The following is a 15,341-nucleotide window of genomic DNA, read 5'->3' as shown; positions in this document are numbered from 1 at the left end:
TATCTGAGATCAAACTGGACAAGTGGAGTAACAGGGCGAGAGAAAGAAAGAAAGAAAGAATAGTCAACTTATCAACCAGAGTGGTGGTTCTCTGCATGTGGTTCCCAGATCAGTGGCATCAGCATCACCTGTGAACTTGTTGGAAACTCAAAGTTAACCACCCTACCCCAGACCGACTGGATGAGAAACTCTGAGGCTGGGCTCGGTAGTTGGTGGTTCTATAGCACAGTCCCATTTGGGAATCACTAGAGTTGGCTAATGGCTAAGAAGCTGTGTTGTTATTCTCGCCTAATCTTAACTCTTATCCTTTCTTTGGTTGTTGTCATTTTTTTTTTTTGGTTTGTTTTGAGAGAAAGAAGGAGTGGGTGCACGGGAGGAGAGATAGGGGGAGGGAGAGAGAATCTCAAGCAGACTCCCCGCTGAGTGCAGAGCCCAACAAAGGGCTGGATCTCATGACCCTGAGGTCATGACCTGAGCTGAAACCGAGAGTGAGTCCGATGCTTAACAGACTGAGCCTCCCCCCCCATCCCCCGCCCCTGGGCGCAGCTATTCTTATCCTTAAACACTATTCATCATCATAATAGAAATACTCTATGCCTCTCTTGCTGCTTTTCTTAGGATGTGAATTTCTGGGCCAGGACCTTAAAGATAATGGGTTTAAAAATACTTCGGAAAAGTCTGCTGTTGTTCAGCCATTATGGTGCTTCTGTGACTCCATCCATTAGGCCAGTAGGACTGAACAGAGTGGTTGCTCTAGAAAGTGGTTATTTAAAATAGAAAGATACACACACACCCAGTGTTGGTTAGACCCCACTGACTGCGGGAGCAGAGCTTCCAGCCTGGCCCGCACTCACTCCATCAACACTGGACCAAGACAGTTTCCAGCATCTTCACTCCCTTCCCCAGCCTTGGGTGTACCTTCCAGCCCCTTCCCATACCCAGCCAGGTGCCATGACTGTGTGGCAAACCCCATAGCTATGAGAGTTGAGCGTGGTCCTGGTGCAGGAAGCATGGATGTTGTTTGGGGGACAGGAGGGGAATGGTGAGAACAGAGAGGCCCATCAAGTGCCCTTGTCCCCTTCTCCCTGACTTCTACTCCCATGGGAACCCTGGATTTGGCCAAACCTTTAATGGCAGGAGGAAGCTGTCTTGTGTCTGAGGCTGAAAGGGAAGGGGGTTGTATTTCCCACTACCAACACCTGCTGTGTGGGGCTCTGTCAGCCCACAGGGACAGTGACTGAGCTGTGCCTGGCCATGAGAAAACCCAACCTCTATATTCCACCTTCCTGGGCTCTGAAGGCTGAGCAGGAGGACTACAGGGAGAAGGTGGACAAGGCAATTGATTTTCGAGGTAAAGGCGAGGAGTGGTGAGGTGCTCACAGGGAGAAGATGGTCCTACTGAGGGCAGCACATGAGGAGGAAAGCAGAAAGAAACAAGAGAGGAACAAAGAGAAGGAAGAAGAGGCTGTGGAAGTCTCCAGACGTAAAGCCCTCTCCCTCTAGGATAAGGTCTGTTAAAGGCTAGAAATGGCTGTTCTTGATCACAAGCGACAAAAGAGATTGAGACTTAAATGGTCCCTTTATGGGGAGAAGGAGGAAGGAGATTACATGTTGGCTTTAAAAAGGAATGTGAAGCTAATTGTGTGCCGATCCTGTTCCTCTTTAAGATGAAATGGATCTCAAGTTAGTAGGACAGAGGTGGGTTTGACAGCAAAAGGCACACCATTGGCATGAAGACCCTGAAAAAATGCTGTCCAGTCCCCTTAACCCTGAGCCTTTATCTTGAGGCATGTGGTCAGGAGAGGAAGGTCTGCTTCACCTCCTGCCCTGGACCAGGGGCCGAGGGCCCAGGAAGAAACATCTTACCTCATTCGGGAACCTGCAAGTTACTTGCTGGAGGCAGAAACAAAGAGGTTTTCAGCCTCTCTCCAGCTTTCCAGACTGGTGTGTCTGGCACAGGTTTCATGTGTGGAGAGGGCCAAGGATGAACCAGATGAAAGCAGAAACAATTGAGCCATCTGATGGATTTCAAAGGCCCCTAATCATTTAATTACCTTGAAGGAGGTTTTCAAATTTCTGCTTTTTCTTTCTTGTTTGCTCCTCTTGTCCCAAGTTTCTTTCTTTTAAATACATAAAAGAAGCATGCATCTGCCACTCAGAAAGAAGAAAAAAGAGCTAGGATAGAATAAAACAAAAGTCTACCATGTTTCCCAGGGCACTTCAGGGATCCCTGTAGGAGGACGATGTCTTGGAGGGACCATGTTGCCAGCTAGGCACAGCCCCCAACCTACAAAGTTTGCCAGCGAGGCACAGTGCCTCCAAGGGTCTGATGTCTGGGCTCCCAGGAAGGAGGCCTGGAGGAACGTGGCCCATGGAAGGTGATGATGAGCTGACCTACCGCGGCCACTCTTAGACACTGTCCATTGCCCCCGAGCTCTGTTATGGTGAGCAGGGCAGGCCATTAGAGCCAGAGGCTCCCAGGGAACTTGGAATACCATGCCTCCCTCATCATCACTGAATGGAAGTCACTTTTGCTCTTCTTTTTCCTGGATGTTTATTTAGTCTAAGAAAGGGAAGCTCTGAGGCTGTGTCTCTGGTCCAAGTTTGGGGACTGCTTTCTTCCCACCTCAATACTGGGGCCATTTTGATTTGTTTTCTAAAGAGAAGAATCCAGACCGGACCACTTCATGATGGTCATGGTTGTGGCATCTTCCTGGGGTATGCACCAAAGGGGAAAGAAGTACTAAATAGTTGTGGGCTCTTAACTGGTCCAGCCATTTGGGGTCATGGAAGGAGGCCATTGTGCTCAGAGCTTGAGAAGGAAGCCCCTGGCTGCTAATGGAATTAAGGTGACTATTTTTTTATGTTGTTATTTTGTTCTCTATATTTTTGTTTCTAGGGAGAGAGTAGCAGGAATAAGGCATAAACAAAGAAAAGCAGACATTTGAAAGGTGATTTTATAGACGCCCCCAGATACAAGGGTTCCCTCCACCTGCCAGGACAAGAGTCTGGTAGTCCAAGCTTCCCCTGTGGGTCACATTTCATCCTCCATTACCCAGTTCCTGAGCTTTTCCCATACTGAGGCATTGCGAGAGCTTCCAAGGTGCCTAAGACATCTGTAGTCTGCATTTAGAGTTGGGTGAAATGGAACCGTTGGTCTCCATGATCTCTAATGTTCTCTAATTATAAGTGGAAGGAAGCTGGAAAGCACCAAGGAGCGGTGCATGCCCAAGAAGTGGTCTTGGACGATGAGTGCTCAGGTCCAGGCGGTGGTTTCCTGTCCCAGCTACCAGGGTGACTGCTGCTTGGCCTCAGGGCAGGAGGCTCCCCTGGACATCTGGGCCCTGACTCATCCCCATAGGGTAAAAGGGGGAGTCAGGCCCAGAGGTTCTTCTGGAAGTCCCCAGACTTTCATTGCCTTTCAACATCTGAGTGTGGGGATGCAGAGAGTGTCCTTTTGTCAGTCAAGAGGGAGACTGCCAGGGGGCTCTGCATCGCCCCAGCACCATCTTGTATCCCCAGGAAGGCTTTCATCCCTGTGTCTTCCCGTTTCAACACTGGCTTTGTTGACTGTCGCCAGAGATGTTGAATTACCTCTTTCCCCCCAACCCCGAACAAAGAGTGCATTCAGGTGAAGTTATTGGTCTGGAACAGAGCACTGGTCGATCATTGTTGTAATTATATTAATGACAAGTATTCTAGCGTAATTACAATTCTTAGAAATAGAATGCCCAATAAACATACATTGTTTGTAGTAACTATATTCCAGTTACAAGGAATGATTTTGTTTCCACTAATGATGGCATCACAATCAGAAGGCTGGGTCTTTAGATCAGCTGCCAGATCCTGGGTACCAAAGAGAAACGAGAGAGGAAGGTGAGGAAGGCCAATGAGTCTTCTGCTCTCGGCCCAGTTCTCCCAGAGTCAGGAGAGATTACTTCTTTCCAATGGAATAGCCTTTCCTGGGGACAGCTGTTAACAGGGACACATCCCCACCTCTACCAGGTGGGAAGGGGCTCTGGTCCCTGAATGGCTTTGGAATCCCCAGGCTCCATGGCAGGAGCCCCTTTCAGGCCCACGCACTAATAAAGGTGATCCACAAGGAAGAAAGGTGAACTTGCATGGAAAAGAAAATCCACTGACAAGAATTTATCCTCCATAGACAATTTTAGTGTTATCTCTCATCTAAACTAAAAAGCAAAGTCAGCTGCTGAAGCTGTTCCCTGGGCATCAGACCAGATGGGCTTTGCTAGGAAGGCCCACGGTGCACGGGCTTGGAAAGAAAGCTCCTACAGGCCCGCTCTGCTAGAAGTTCAAACAGCATCTCCTCCAGGGAGCAGGCGTACGATCAGAAGAGGCAAAATGAATTCTATCTGATTTCCAAAACAGTGCTGGAAAGGTTCTTCCCATATTCCCCCCCACCCCCACACCCCAGACATGCATCTGTAGACAACATGGGAGTCATAATGTCTGCCAGCCCCCATGGTCAGTCTTCTCCAAGAACAAAGAGGTAGCAGGGTGGGCAGGGTCCAAGCCCCTGGTCTGAGACCGGGCAACCCAAAGGCATTTACCCCACCACGGGACTCTGGAGGGAAATCGGGTCAACTACCTTGTCAGTGATTCTGGCAAGAAGAGCCCTTCCTGGGGCCCGACCCAAGGGAACAAAACCACCCTCGCCATGCCCTTCACCCTCCTTTGAGAAAACAAAGCCAAACGTAGCCAAAGAACTTGCTTCCAACCCGCGCCCCACCCCCCACTCCAGGTCTCCATTTCCGGACTGCTGTGTCTCTAGACAATTGCACTTTCCATCAATCTCGTCTGCCCCACCCCCCCCCCTTGAGGTTATGGGTATTTCCTTTCTGTATTATTACGTTGCTCTCTCCATAAACCAGCCCATCGTAGATCACACTAATGGCATTATAAACTTGGGGAACAGCAAGAAAATATATGGCGCGTTAGATTTTTGTATTGCGCGCCACAGGTCTGAGAAGGTGAGTGTAAATTTAGGAGGGAGGGTTGGTTAGGGCTAGGGCTGGCGTCTTTGGAATTGATGGGGGCCGAGGTGACATTTGTGGCTAGAGCTGTGCCCCGCAAATCATTTATTCCTTTGTTGCCCCTAGATGCCACCCCTGCCCCGTGATCCCCTAGAGCTTCACAGTTCCCCAGTGTTGCTGTAACAACCAGAGAGTTAGGGCCCTCATCATGTATGCACACCAGGGGCTGTAAATCCACAGACCTCCCGCCCCCTTCCCCAGGCAGCCCCAGCCCTAAGGGCAGTGTTTTCTCTCTCAGCTCAGCAGCACACTTTGTGTCCTTGTTCAATTATTTAAATATGCATTAAAACCTCTATATAAAGCCACCACTGGTAGGCTGGACACGGCGGATGGAAAGGCCTCTTTTTGCTTTCAAATTTTGACATCATGTTCCCGCTCCCTGGAATTAGCAGTGCTCTCTTTACGTCTGCATGCATTTCAGGGAAAACCAAAAACATGCGTGGGGCTGGGCAGTTGACCTGGGGCCCCCCTGCAGCCAGTACCCGAAAGCCAGGACGTTCAAGATTTCCTTGCACCGCAAACCACTGCCACTATCAACCGCACTTCTTATGACTACAGAGTGTCGCCACAGGCAGAACAGGCTCCAAGGGAATCTGGCTCCGAATGTATGCGTTTGTGTCCACGTAATCTTGTTAAATGCAGGTGCTTTCCACCTCGGAGAGCTGGCCCCGTCACGTGATAGCTCAGAGAACTCTCTTCCTTGAAAAAGAGAAGAGGGCTGTGTCTTTGAGGAATTCTGTATGGGGGCCTTGAGCATCATCTGGGGACAAAAGTCAGGAAAATGATCAGGTGAAAATATTGTGTTCATCATTGTGGGAACTGAATGAGGTAATTGGTGTCCTTGGGTCCTTTGTCATGAATGTGGTTCGACGTATTGGGCTGTGAAACAAGATAGCAAACAGGAAAGCACGTGGAAGGTGATGGAGGGGGTAGATTGCCATCCACGAACCCCTTGTGCTAGAATCATGAAAGCACCACTCACTGCCCAAGACTGTACCAGGTAGCCATGGGCCAATTACTAAAATATTAAAATACTTCCCTACTGGGAGATAAATGGCCCCTTCCAGAAGGTCCCTTCACCAACCAGCCCCTTCCAGTGTTCGTGCAGCTGATCCGTGTTTGAATGTCACACCCAGAGCTAGATCAGCTCTAGAGATGGGAAAACTGAGCTTTAGAAAGCCTTTACAGAAAGGCTGTATAATGGTGTGTCCCAAGCCATCTATTGGGTTAATAATAGACCTAGGACCATAGAACTCACTGAATAAACCAGCCTCTTCATTCTGTGGCCGAGGAGACCCAGAAGGTCTGGGGGACTTGCCCGAAGCCACAGGGTTGGCCGGCAGAGATCCCATCTCAGAGCACAGAGCACATGCGGCTGTAGGCTGTCACCTTCCAGAAGAGAGGTCTGTTGTTAGAAGAGCGGTGGACAGACATGGGGCCTCGGTCCCTGTTCCCTTCTGTCTGGGACATTTGGAGCTGTTGAAGTCATCAGGCTCTGAAGCCTAGAAGGGGGAAAAGCACACAGGGGCGGGAGTGGGGGAGATGGGTCCTTCGGCAGTGATGTAGGAACAGGGAGTAGATGGGGGAACAGGTGCAGCCTGAACTGGACAGCGGGAGGCGAGGAGAAGCAAACATTTGTTGAATGCTTGTTCCCTCTGTATCAGATGCTTTATAGGTGGTAGTTCATGGGGAACTACCCCTGTACCCCCCCCCAACACACACACCAAAAGCTCTTTGGAGGAAGAGTTTTTAATCCCCACTTAGAATTAAGCCAAGCAATGATTAGAGCGCTTTAAGGCTCTGAAATGAGCAGAAGGAAGACAGGCTTGTGTTCCGTTTCGAGACTCCCCAGCTAGTTTAGCGAAGGACTCTCAAAGGTGATTGTCTGAGCCCCGGGCCTTGGTGGAGATGCTTGGAAGTGAGGTCTTGGGACCCGACTCAGAGAGAACAGTGGTTTCTCTGCCACTTCCCATGAGACTCAGCCTTAGAGGTGGTTTTACACCTGGAATCTCAGGGCGAGGCAGGTCAGGATCTGAGAAGCGGGGTGGAAGGAGGGGACAGTGTGGTGGCGACCGTCCCTTCATGCCTTGCTGCCTAGAGAAAAATTGCCATTTTACATTTCAATTAGGAGGGACACTGGGGTCAACCATCAGTGCCACCAGAGGAAAATGGGCCCGGCCCAGCCGTGGGCCTCTCCAATTATTATTAATGAAGTTACTCTCAGACCTGCCAACCTTTTTATATGCAAACTAAGCCTTTATGGGGCCACTGGCAATCAGGACTCATTAAAGAACGCGTGCCAAGCCTCAGTGAGAATCTTACGGGGGATAGAGTCTTACGGGTCTGCCCAGATCCTGGACTAGGAGCAGCCCAGCCCCAGGCAATGTCCCAATCCCAAAGGAGGGTATAGCAGGACCTCCAGGAGATTCTTCCAGACCCACCACTTCCTCCTAAGGGGGTCCTGGTCTACCAGTAGGAACTTGCCTCTTTCATTAAGGGGAGGACAGAGAGTGGGTTGGCAGTTACCTTCTTCAGCTGCCAACACATCTGCTGACGCTAAGCCATGTTTCCGCTCCCTGCCTCAGTTTCTCCTTTGCAACGTGGGGTGGATCCTCTGGGTGGTCCAGAGGACTCCCAGATTCCAGACATCTCCTGAGCATTGTTCATGGATGGGAATCACATTTTGCTGTAGGCGGTGGGAGCCAGCCATGCACGACTTCTCTTCCTCCAAATGCAACCGTAGACCCAGCTCCCTGACAGTGCCGATGTGGATGGAGCAGGAGGGGAGGGCAGGCTTGGGAATGCTTGAGGCAGAGGAGAGCTGCCCCAGGGCCTCAGGAAAAGGAGAAAGTGCAGTCAGGACCCTCTGGCTTGAAACTCCCTGCTTTTCATAGAACTTCTCTCTTGATTCTCCAACATCACATGTCCTGCCCATCGTCTTATTCACTAGATCGTTCTTGTCTTCTCTGGGTCCTGCATTCTCATCTTGCTAGGGCTGGTGTTGGGGGGTGAGGGGGGTGGGAGGTTGCTGAGGTGGCGGCCGAGGTGGGGGCACAGGATGGAGCTGTTAAGACCTTCTCCATGTGGGATCCCGAGGCCATATGCCCAGGTCATTGCTCCCCTCCTTCTCCCCTCCTGCTGCTCCTCTGTGTTTTTATTGATTTTTAATTGTGGAAGAACACACACATGAAACCTACAATCTTCACCAGTTTTAAGCACCGTTCGGTGGTATTAAGCACATTCACACTGTTGCACAACCATCGCCACTATCCGTCTCCAGAACACTGTCATTGTCCCCAACCGAAACCCTGTCCCCGTTAAACACTGACTCCCCAGAAACCACCATTCTGTCTCTATACATTTGATTATTCTAGGTGCTACATATGAGTGGAATCTCATGATCTGTTGTCCTATTGTGACTGGCTTATTTCACTTAGTATAATGTTTTCAAGATTCAGTCACACTGTAACGTGTGTGAAGATTTCCTTCCTTTTAAGACAGAATCATACTCTATTGTCAGTATATGTCACGTGTTGCTTATCCATACGTCCGCTGATGGACGCTTGAGTGGCTCCCACCTTTTGGCTGTGGTGAGTAATGTTGCTATAAACAGGGGTGAACAAGGATCTGTTCTAGTCTCTGCTTTCAGTTCTTTGGGGGACATATCCAGAAGTGAGAGACAGCGGGGTCTGCCAGGCCACTGCTAGCTGCTTTGCAGAATAAAGGTACGGGCACCCAGAAGGAGGGAAAGGGTTCGTTGAGTGGGCCTGGGACATCTGCTCTCTTGTAGTAAGGCCCCAGGGTAATCAGGAAGGGCAGAGGTGAGACCACCCCAAATCTTAGGACCAGGACTGGGGAAGAGCTGAATGGGTCCTTGGATCCCATCTGATTGATGGATAAGGAAGTTGAGTCTCCAAGTAGGGGTGCGATGTGCTCAGGTTCCCTAAATTGTCAGAAGTGTGGCGGCCACTAGAATGCGGGTCATCTCCCTCCCCACTTTTAACGACAGAAGGGGCTCCTGTTTGCCTGCAGACCCAAGAGGGACAGCTGCCAGCTGCCTGAGTGCCCGAGACCCTCCCCGGTCCAGCGTTCCCACACAGCTCCTTTCTGCCTTGCTCTGCTGGGCAGGAGGGCTGGGGTTACAGGACAGCAGCCCCTGCCCAGAGCTGCATCCTTAGAAAGCTGTGTGCACCCTGCTTTTGATGGCCAGCCTGACCCGAAGCCATCTGGTTCAGCATGACCCTAACAGTGCCATAACGGGAGTCATCAGCGGGATGCTGGGACTTGCTTGACATGGGGTGGGAGGGGGCGGTCCAGGCCCTGCTTGTATCTGCAGAAGGCGTCACTCCTGCCTGTGCCCATCAGGCCTGGCATTCCTGACTCTTCTCCACCCAGGTCCTCAGAATCCAGCTACGTGTCAGCCCCCACCTGCGGACAGAGGGCAGAGCACCCACACTCTGTATTTGACCTCATTTTCCTCCACAACCCTCCCTGGACATAGCTGACGACCTCAGGGGAAAAGGGCCCAGTCATTTTCTCCATCCCCCAAAGTTCTCTGGGCCCCACTCCAGCCTGAAGGATGTGTGCTCATTCGCTAACATCTAAGAGGTGCCCCATATGCGTCTGCTCTGAGGGACATTTTCTCAGGGTCAGGGGCTGCAGAGTGCAGTCAGAAGCTTCTGGATTTTAAAAGGTCTCTGGAGCTCATTCCTGAATATTCCCAACTGCCCAACTCAGCCATGCATGGAAGACCATCCCGGGCCCTCCTGCTGTGGTCGAGACCCACCTTCCAGAGCTGGGGCTCAGGGCTCACTGCAGACCTGCTCTGGTGCGTGTCTCGCGGTCAACTCTTGGCAGCCTAGGACTGAAGCACAGGGGTCATCAGCCCAACGTGGGGCATGGGACACCCAGCAGCAGAGTCTATCTCTGCTAGCGTGGCAGGGGGCCTGGAAGGAGACAACCAAGAGTCCGGAGGGCATTAAAATGGAACCCAAAGAGGTCAGGGGACAACCTCAGTGAGAAGTGGCCCCCCAGTGACAGTGGGATCTGGGATTTCTCAGACCCGTTCCCCCTCACATAGAGGCCAGGGATGGGCAGCAGTGTCTAGAACCTTCTGTGGGTGTTTCCAAGGGAAGGCAGAGCAGGGCAGACATCTGGGCTGTGTGCAGAGACGCTCCTGCGCCTTCCGCCTTCCCGCTCCCCAGCCCGAGCTGTGCTGTCTCTCCAGGACTGCCCCCAGCTGCTGCGAGTGGACAAGCTCCTGGTGCCGGTAGAGGTGATCAAGCCCATCACTCTGAAGGCCAAGAACCTCCCGCAGCCGCAGTCCGGGCAGCGCGGGTACGAATGCATTCTCAACATCCAGGGCACGGAGCAGAGGGTGCCCGCCCTGCGCTTCAACAGCTCCAGCGTGCAGTGCCAGAACACCTCCGTGAGTGCCCCGCCCGGCCCCTCCTGGGCTTCCTGAGCCCCCACCTCTGCGAGTGGCCCAGCCCACCTCCCCCCCTTCTTTGTTCCTCTCCAGAGCCAGGTCTGCTCAGCTCAGCAGGGTTTCTCCGAACACCCACAGAACTGCTCCCTCCAAACCTGCTTGCCCCCATGCAGCCTCAGACGCTCGCCCCAGCAGAGTGCTCTGGGCTCTGAGATCCACCAAATGTCGGCAGTGGCTTGGGGACAAGCCCCGGGGCTGCTGAGCACTGTTTGTGGGCAGAGGTATTTACAGGGCATCCTAGGCTCCTGTCCATCCTCCTTCCTGAGACACACTCTGGAGTCCCTGGGCCCCTGCCCTCCCACCAGGGCTGACCACTGTGCCTCCTTTGACGCTGCAAAGGCCCACTGCTGCCTTTAGACCTACATAGAGGCCATCTCCCAGCACAGAGGCTCTGAAGACAGACTAGACACCTGCAAAGGGAGCAGAGGAACAGGAGGGAACTAGCCAGAAGGGTGCTGCTCAAATCAGCACAGACCTGCCCAGTGTTTAAAGAATCCACAACAGGTCCGTGCCCCACCAACGACGGGCCAGCAGCCCCTGTCTGTCACCTGACTCCTAGGTACCATGCAGCATGCCCCACTAAGGTCTCCCAGCTAGCTAAGGGGACAGGCTGGATTCAGGGTCTCCTCCTATGTCCTTCTGCCTCCCATTCACCCTTCCCATTGCTGCTGGGCACTCATATCTGAGTGTATCTGAGGATGTGATGTACGCCCAGGAGAGTACTGGACAAAGCAGTTCATGGGCGCACCTCACTCTCCCTGCAGGAGAAAGTCTAGGAGTAAATGGAGCTCAGAGAGGCACACATGGCTTGCTCAAGGTCGCTCAGCATTGCAGGGACCGAACTAACAATTGATGGCCCAGCCTCAGGAACCCCAGATGTGTCCCAACAGCTCCCATATGCACATCTTTCCCCTGTCCTGGCAGCCAGGCTGTTTGGCAGATTTCTGCAGCATTCCAGATTAAACCTGCATGCAAATGGGATATTAAACACCTCCTGTTTCCTCATCAATCCTGAGGCCAACCGAACCAGCCCCAAGGGTTTGGCTCAAGTGCTTCTTTCCCAAATAAGTTAGTTCGTGTGGGAAGAAAAAGCCGGAGTCTCACGTGTGAGTCAGTGGGGGGCAGATAGGGGTTTAGGCCACAGAGGAAAGTTTGTTTTGTCAGAGACGCTGCCCCAGGGAATCTGGTCCCGGAGGTGTCAGGAGGGAGGACAGAGCTGTGGCCTCTGATGATTGAGCCCCTGCTTCCCGAGACAATACGAGACTGGGCCTCGCGGGCCCCGGGCTTCATTGGGCTCAGCTGAATAGATGAGGTTCTCCCCATGTTGCTGCCTGAGTTCATCCTATAAACTTCTTGTCAGAACTCAGTGCCTTGGGACCCATTGTCCACAGCACTCCGAGTGAAGCCCGGCTCCATGAATGAACCCACTTGGGGTCACATTGTCCTGACTGTGGGGGCAGCATTGGAGCCTCCTGCAGACAAAGGCACAAAATGGAGCCCTGACAGGTGGATGGGTCCCCTTGTCCAGGGTACCCTGTGGGGGTACCTGTGCCAGCATCTGAGGCACACCACCACCAGGGGCTGGTTCACAGGACCTAAGGTTGCTGCTCCCAAAGCAGCTTGGCCTTTTTAATTTCAATACCCTTGTGAGGAAGGTGATGGGCAAGTTTTTTCTGTACCATTTTAAGGTCTTTGAAATGGAGGCAACAGGGGGTGTACCCCACAAAGGGTAGATTCCAGGAAAGGTCACCTCTAACTCTCAGGACCCCCAGGAATCATGCAATCCAGAAGGGCTCAGGTCTGACTTTTCCCAGAAGCCTCTCTTTGCAGGGATCCCAGTGGAAATGCTGGTCTAGGCCAGGATGCCACTCGCCGCCCCGGGACTTCCTTAAAACACTTCAAGGTCATAGGCAGGTCCAAGCCTCCTTTCCCATAGTTATGGAGGACAACCTAGTATCAGGGCAGGAAGAGACCTGAGAGAGTGTCTATACTTGATTCTGTGACAGAGGGGATCTCTGCAGCCCAGAGAGGGCAATGTGACCAGCCCCAGGTCACACAGCAAGGAAGCAGCCAACTCAGAACTTGAATCCAGCTTCATAACACACACACACCCCAACCCCCATCAAAGGTTGGGCAAGAAATAGCAACTGAGCTCTTTATACCCAGCCTGACCGCCATCCCCGGGAATAAGGCCTGATGCGCCTCAGAGAGGACTGTGGGAAGAGTCCTGTTGTTTCACTTCCTCCGTCCCTGAGCTTTCTGGAATTGGTCAGTGGGGTGGGGGAATCCAACAGAAACCCTGGGTTCGTGATAGTAGAAGAAGGTGGGTGACAAAGAGTTCTCAGAGGAGAGCAGAGAAGGAAAAGAGGCACCGAAAAACTCCTCATGGGTGTGACCCTGGGCTGGGTGGACAGGCAGGTCACCTCCAGACCACATTTCGGGGACAGGCTCAGGGCCATCACCCTAGCCCTGGGGGAGGGGCCGTGGAAGGAAAACAGGGCAGCTCACAGGCAGCAGTCAGAGGGAGGAGCAACTGTGGGGCTTCTTGGCCTCCTTTAGACCAAGGCTCCAGGGAAATGACAAGTGCTACTAATAATAGTGCCCGGGACCCGCCCCCCCAGTCACTGGCAATCAGGAGAGCACGTCGGCCGCAGGGGGCAGCCAGCTCTAGGCCCGGCTCCCACCAGCCCACAGTAGCCTCCCATCTTCTCCTGGTGTCCCAATTTACCTCCTGCAAAACAAGGTTGAAGAGACCAGTGGGGAGGTTACTTGCCTCCACCCGCACTGCCCTGCTTTCCTGGAACATGGCTGGCAGTGGGTCTGCTAAGCCCTCCGGGGTCCTGGAGAGGGGCACGAAGCGCACACATGTTTCTTTTTTCCATTGTTCAGATCTGTCCTCCTGAATGGTAGCATTTTTCAACACGATATCACAGAGCTCAGAATAGGGAACAGTTTGAGGAAAGAACATCCGAATTATATAGGTCTTGTCTTTGCTTTCCAAGATAGAGGTTCACGCTTTCCCAAGGTAATGGGCAACGTCACCCCCGAGCTGGGCTGTGGCGTTGCCAGACCTTGATTGAGACACTTAACCTCCTGGCCCCGGAGAGCCTGAAACACTCTCTCCTCCGCTCTGGGTTTTGTGCCGATTAACTGCCCGCTGATTACAGAGAGCTCTGTCAGTGCTAAGTGCAGCAGAGGTGGGAGTCCTGGGGGATGGGAGCCAGTGGTCCAGGCTCCCTAGCTGTCAGCCCCCTCCTCCTGCAGAGCGCATATCCTGGGGAGAGAGCCTCCAGGAATGAAAGTGACCTCCCTAGAGACGGTGGCGGTGGTGGGGAGAACCCAGGGTTAATGACTTCTATAATATTTCATAGTCGGGATCCCATAGACAGATTTCATAGTCGGTGCCTCTTTTCCTGCTCTGCTGTCCTCTGAGACCTCTTTGTCACCCACCTTCTTCTACCATCACGAACCCAGGGTTTCTGTTGGATTCCCCCAACCCACTGACCAATATTTCGTAGTCAGGATGGGCGATCAAATGATAAAGCCATGCCCGGCATATTCTGAGCCTTGATGTCTTTGATTTTCCATTTTCCTCAAAAAGTGAAGGCATGTAAACACACACATGCACTCCAGAACACACAAGCATTCTCATATGCACACGTCTCCATATGTACGAGGGTCTGGTGTGTAAACACTCCATAAGTGTCTGCTATTATTACTTCACATAAACATAAACACAGGAAACACAAACATATTTTTGGACAGCATCCCCAAATGTATACGCATAGACATAAAACATAGTAATATTGGAGCACTCAGGCTATGTGACAGGGGCTGTGCTCGGAGCAATGACGGTTACCTCCCACCCTCCGAAGAGTCCCGTTACGTATGCACTGTTTCTAATCCTACCTGACATATGGGGAAACTGAGACTTACATCATCAGCTCACATGCCCATAGGGGGTCCCTGCAGAATCCCTTTGCGGGCGTGCATGTGTGCACATGCGTGTGCACACACATCTGAACACACAGATCATACAGATTTGTGCTCTTAGCTCTTCTCAGGCCAGCTGCGTGTGAACTCATTTGTGTACCCAGACACACGCAAGCACACATATGCAGAATTTCTTGCCTTGTTCTCTGGGGGATTTCAGGGCCTTCCTGAGAAAGGCCTGTAGGACGTATTGGTTTTTGGCTGATGGGCCGCTGGTCACCACCTGCTGCTTCCACAAACCTGACCACATCCCAGCCTGAGAAGCAGGAGCCAGGCTTGGTTCCTGACTTACCCCCTACCCACACCCCACTCCAGCATCCCTCCTAGAGTAGAGGCCAGAAGAGCCTGCAGCCAGCCTTTCCTGCACCTGCCCTGGGGCTTTGAAGGAGGGAGATGGGAAGGGAGAGGAAGTGGAACTTGGCTAGAAGAGGGGGTGGGAGGGAAATCTGGAAAGGTGTTCTCTCCCTCTCCCCTTCCCTACCTCCTCTCCCCCACCCATCTCTTACTCCTGCACACCCCTCGTGCACACCCTTTCTGCAGGGAGTAGGGATTCTCTAGCTCTGTGCAACACCAGAGTCACTAGAGAGGTTTGTTAGAAAGGCATCCCCATCTCCCAGTCCAGCAGGACTAGGGGGAGGCCCTGGGATCTGCATGGAGGCCCCCTAAATGATTCTCATGGATGCGGCCCACACACCCCTCTGAGGACCACCAGTCCAGAGAGGATAAGGTTTTGCGAGAAAGCTCAGGACTCCTTAGAGCGACCTAGTCTGACCCAGAAGCAAGAACAAAATCTCTGGGGAGCTGAT

At 52.4% G+C, this 15,341-nt stretch overlaps 1 protein-coding gene across 1 annotated transcript in view; it reads left to right on the top strand.

Moving 5' to 3' along the window:
* The window catches only part of PLXNA4 (plexin A4), a 426,564-nt gene that overhangs the window by 336,740 nt on the left and 74,483 nt on the right, over positions 1-15,341 (top strand). The window contains exon 10 of the mRNA XM_044246582.1: positions 10,282-10,482. Within this exon, the coding sequence (XP_044102517.1) occupies positions 10,282-10,482 (201 nt within the window). The remainder of the gene's footprint in view (positions 1-10,281; positions 10,483-15,341) is intronic.

This window comes from Neovison vison, chromosome 4, assembly GCF_020171115.1.
Source record: "Neovison vison isolate M4711 chromosome 4, ASM_NN_V1, whole genome shotgun sequence".
Taxonomy (NCBI): domain Eukaryota; kingdom Metazoa; phylum Chordata; class Mammalia; order Carnivora; family Mustelidae; genus Neogale; species Neogale vison.
This window is presented reverse-complemented; position numbering and strand designations above follow the sequence as displayed.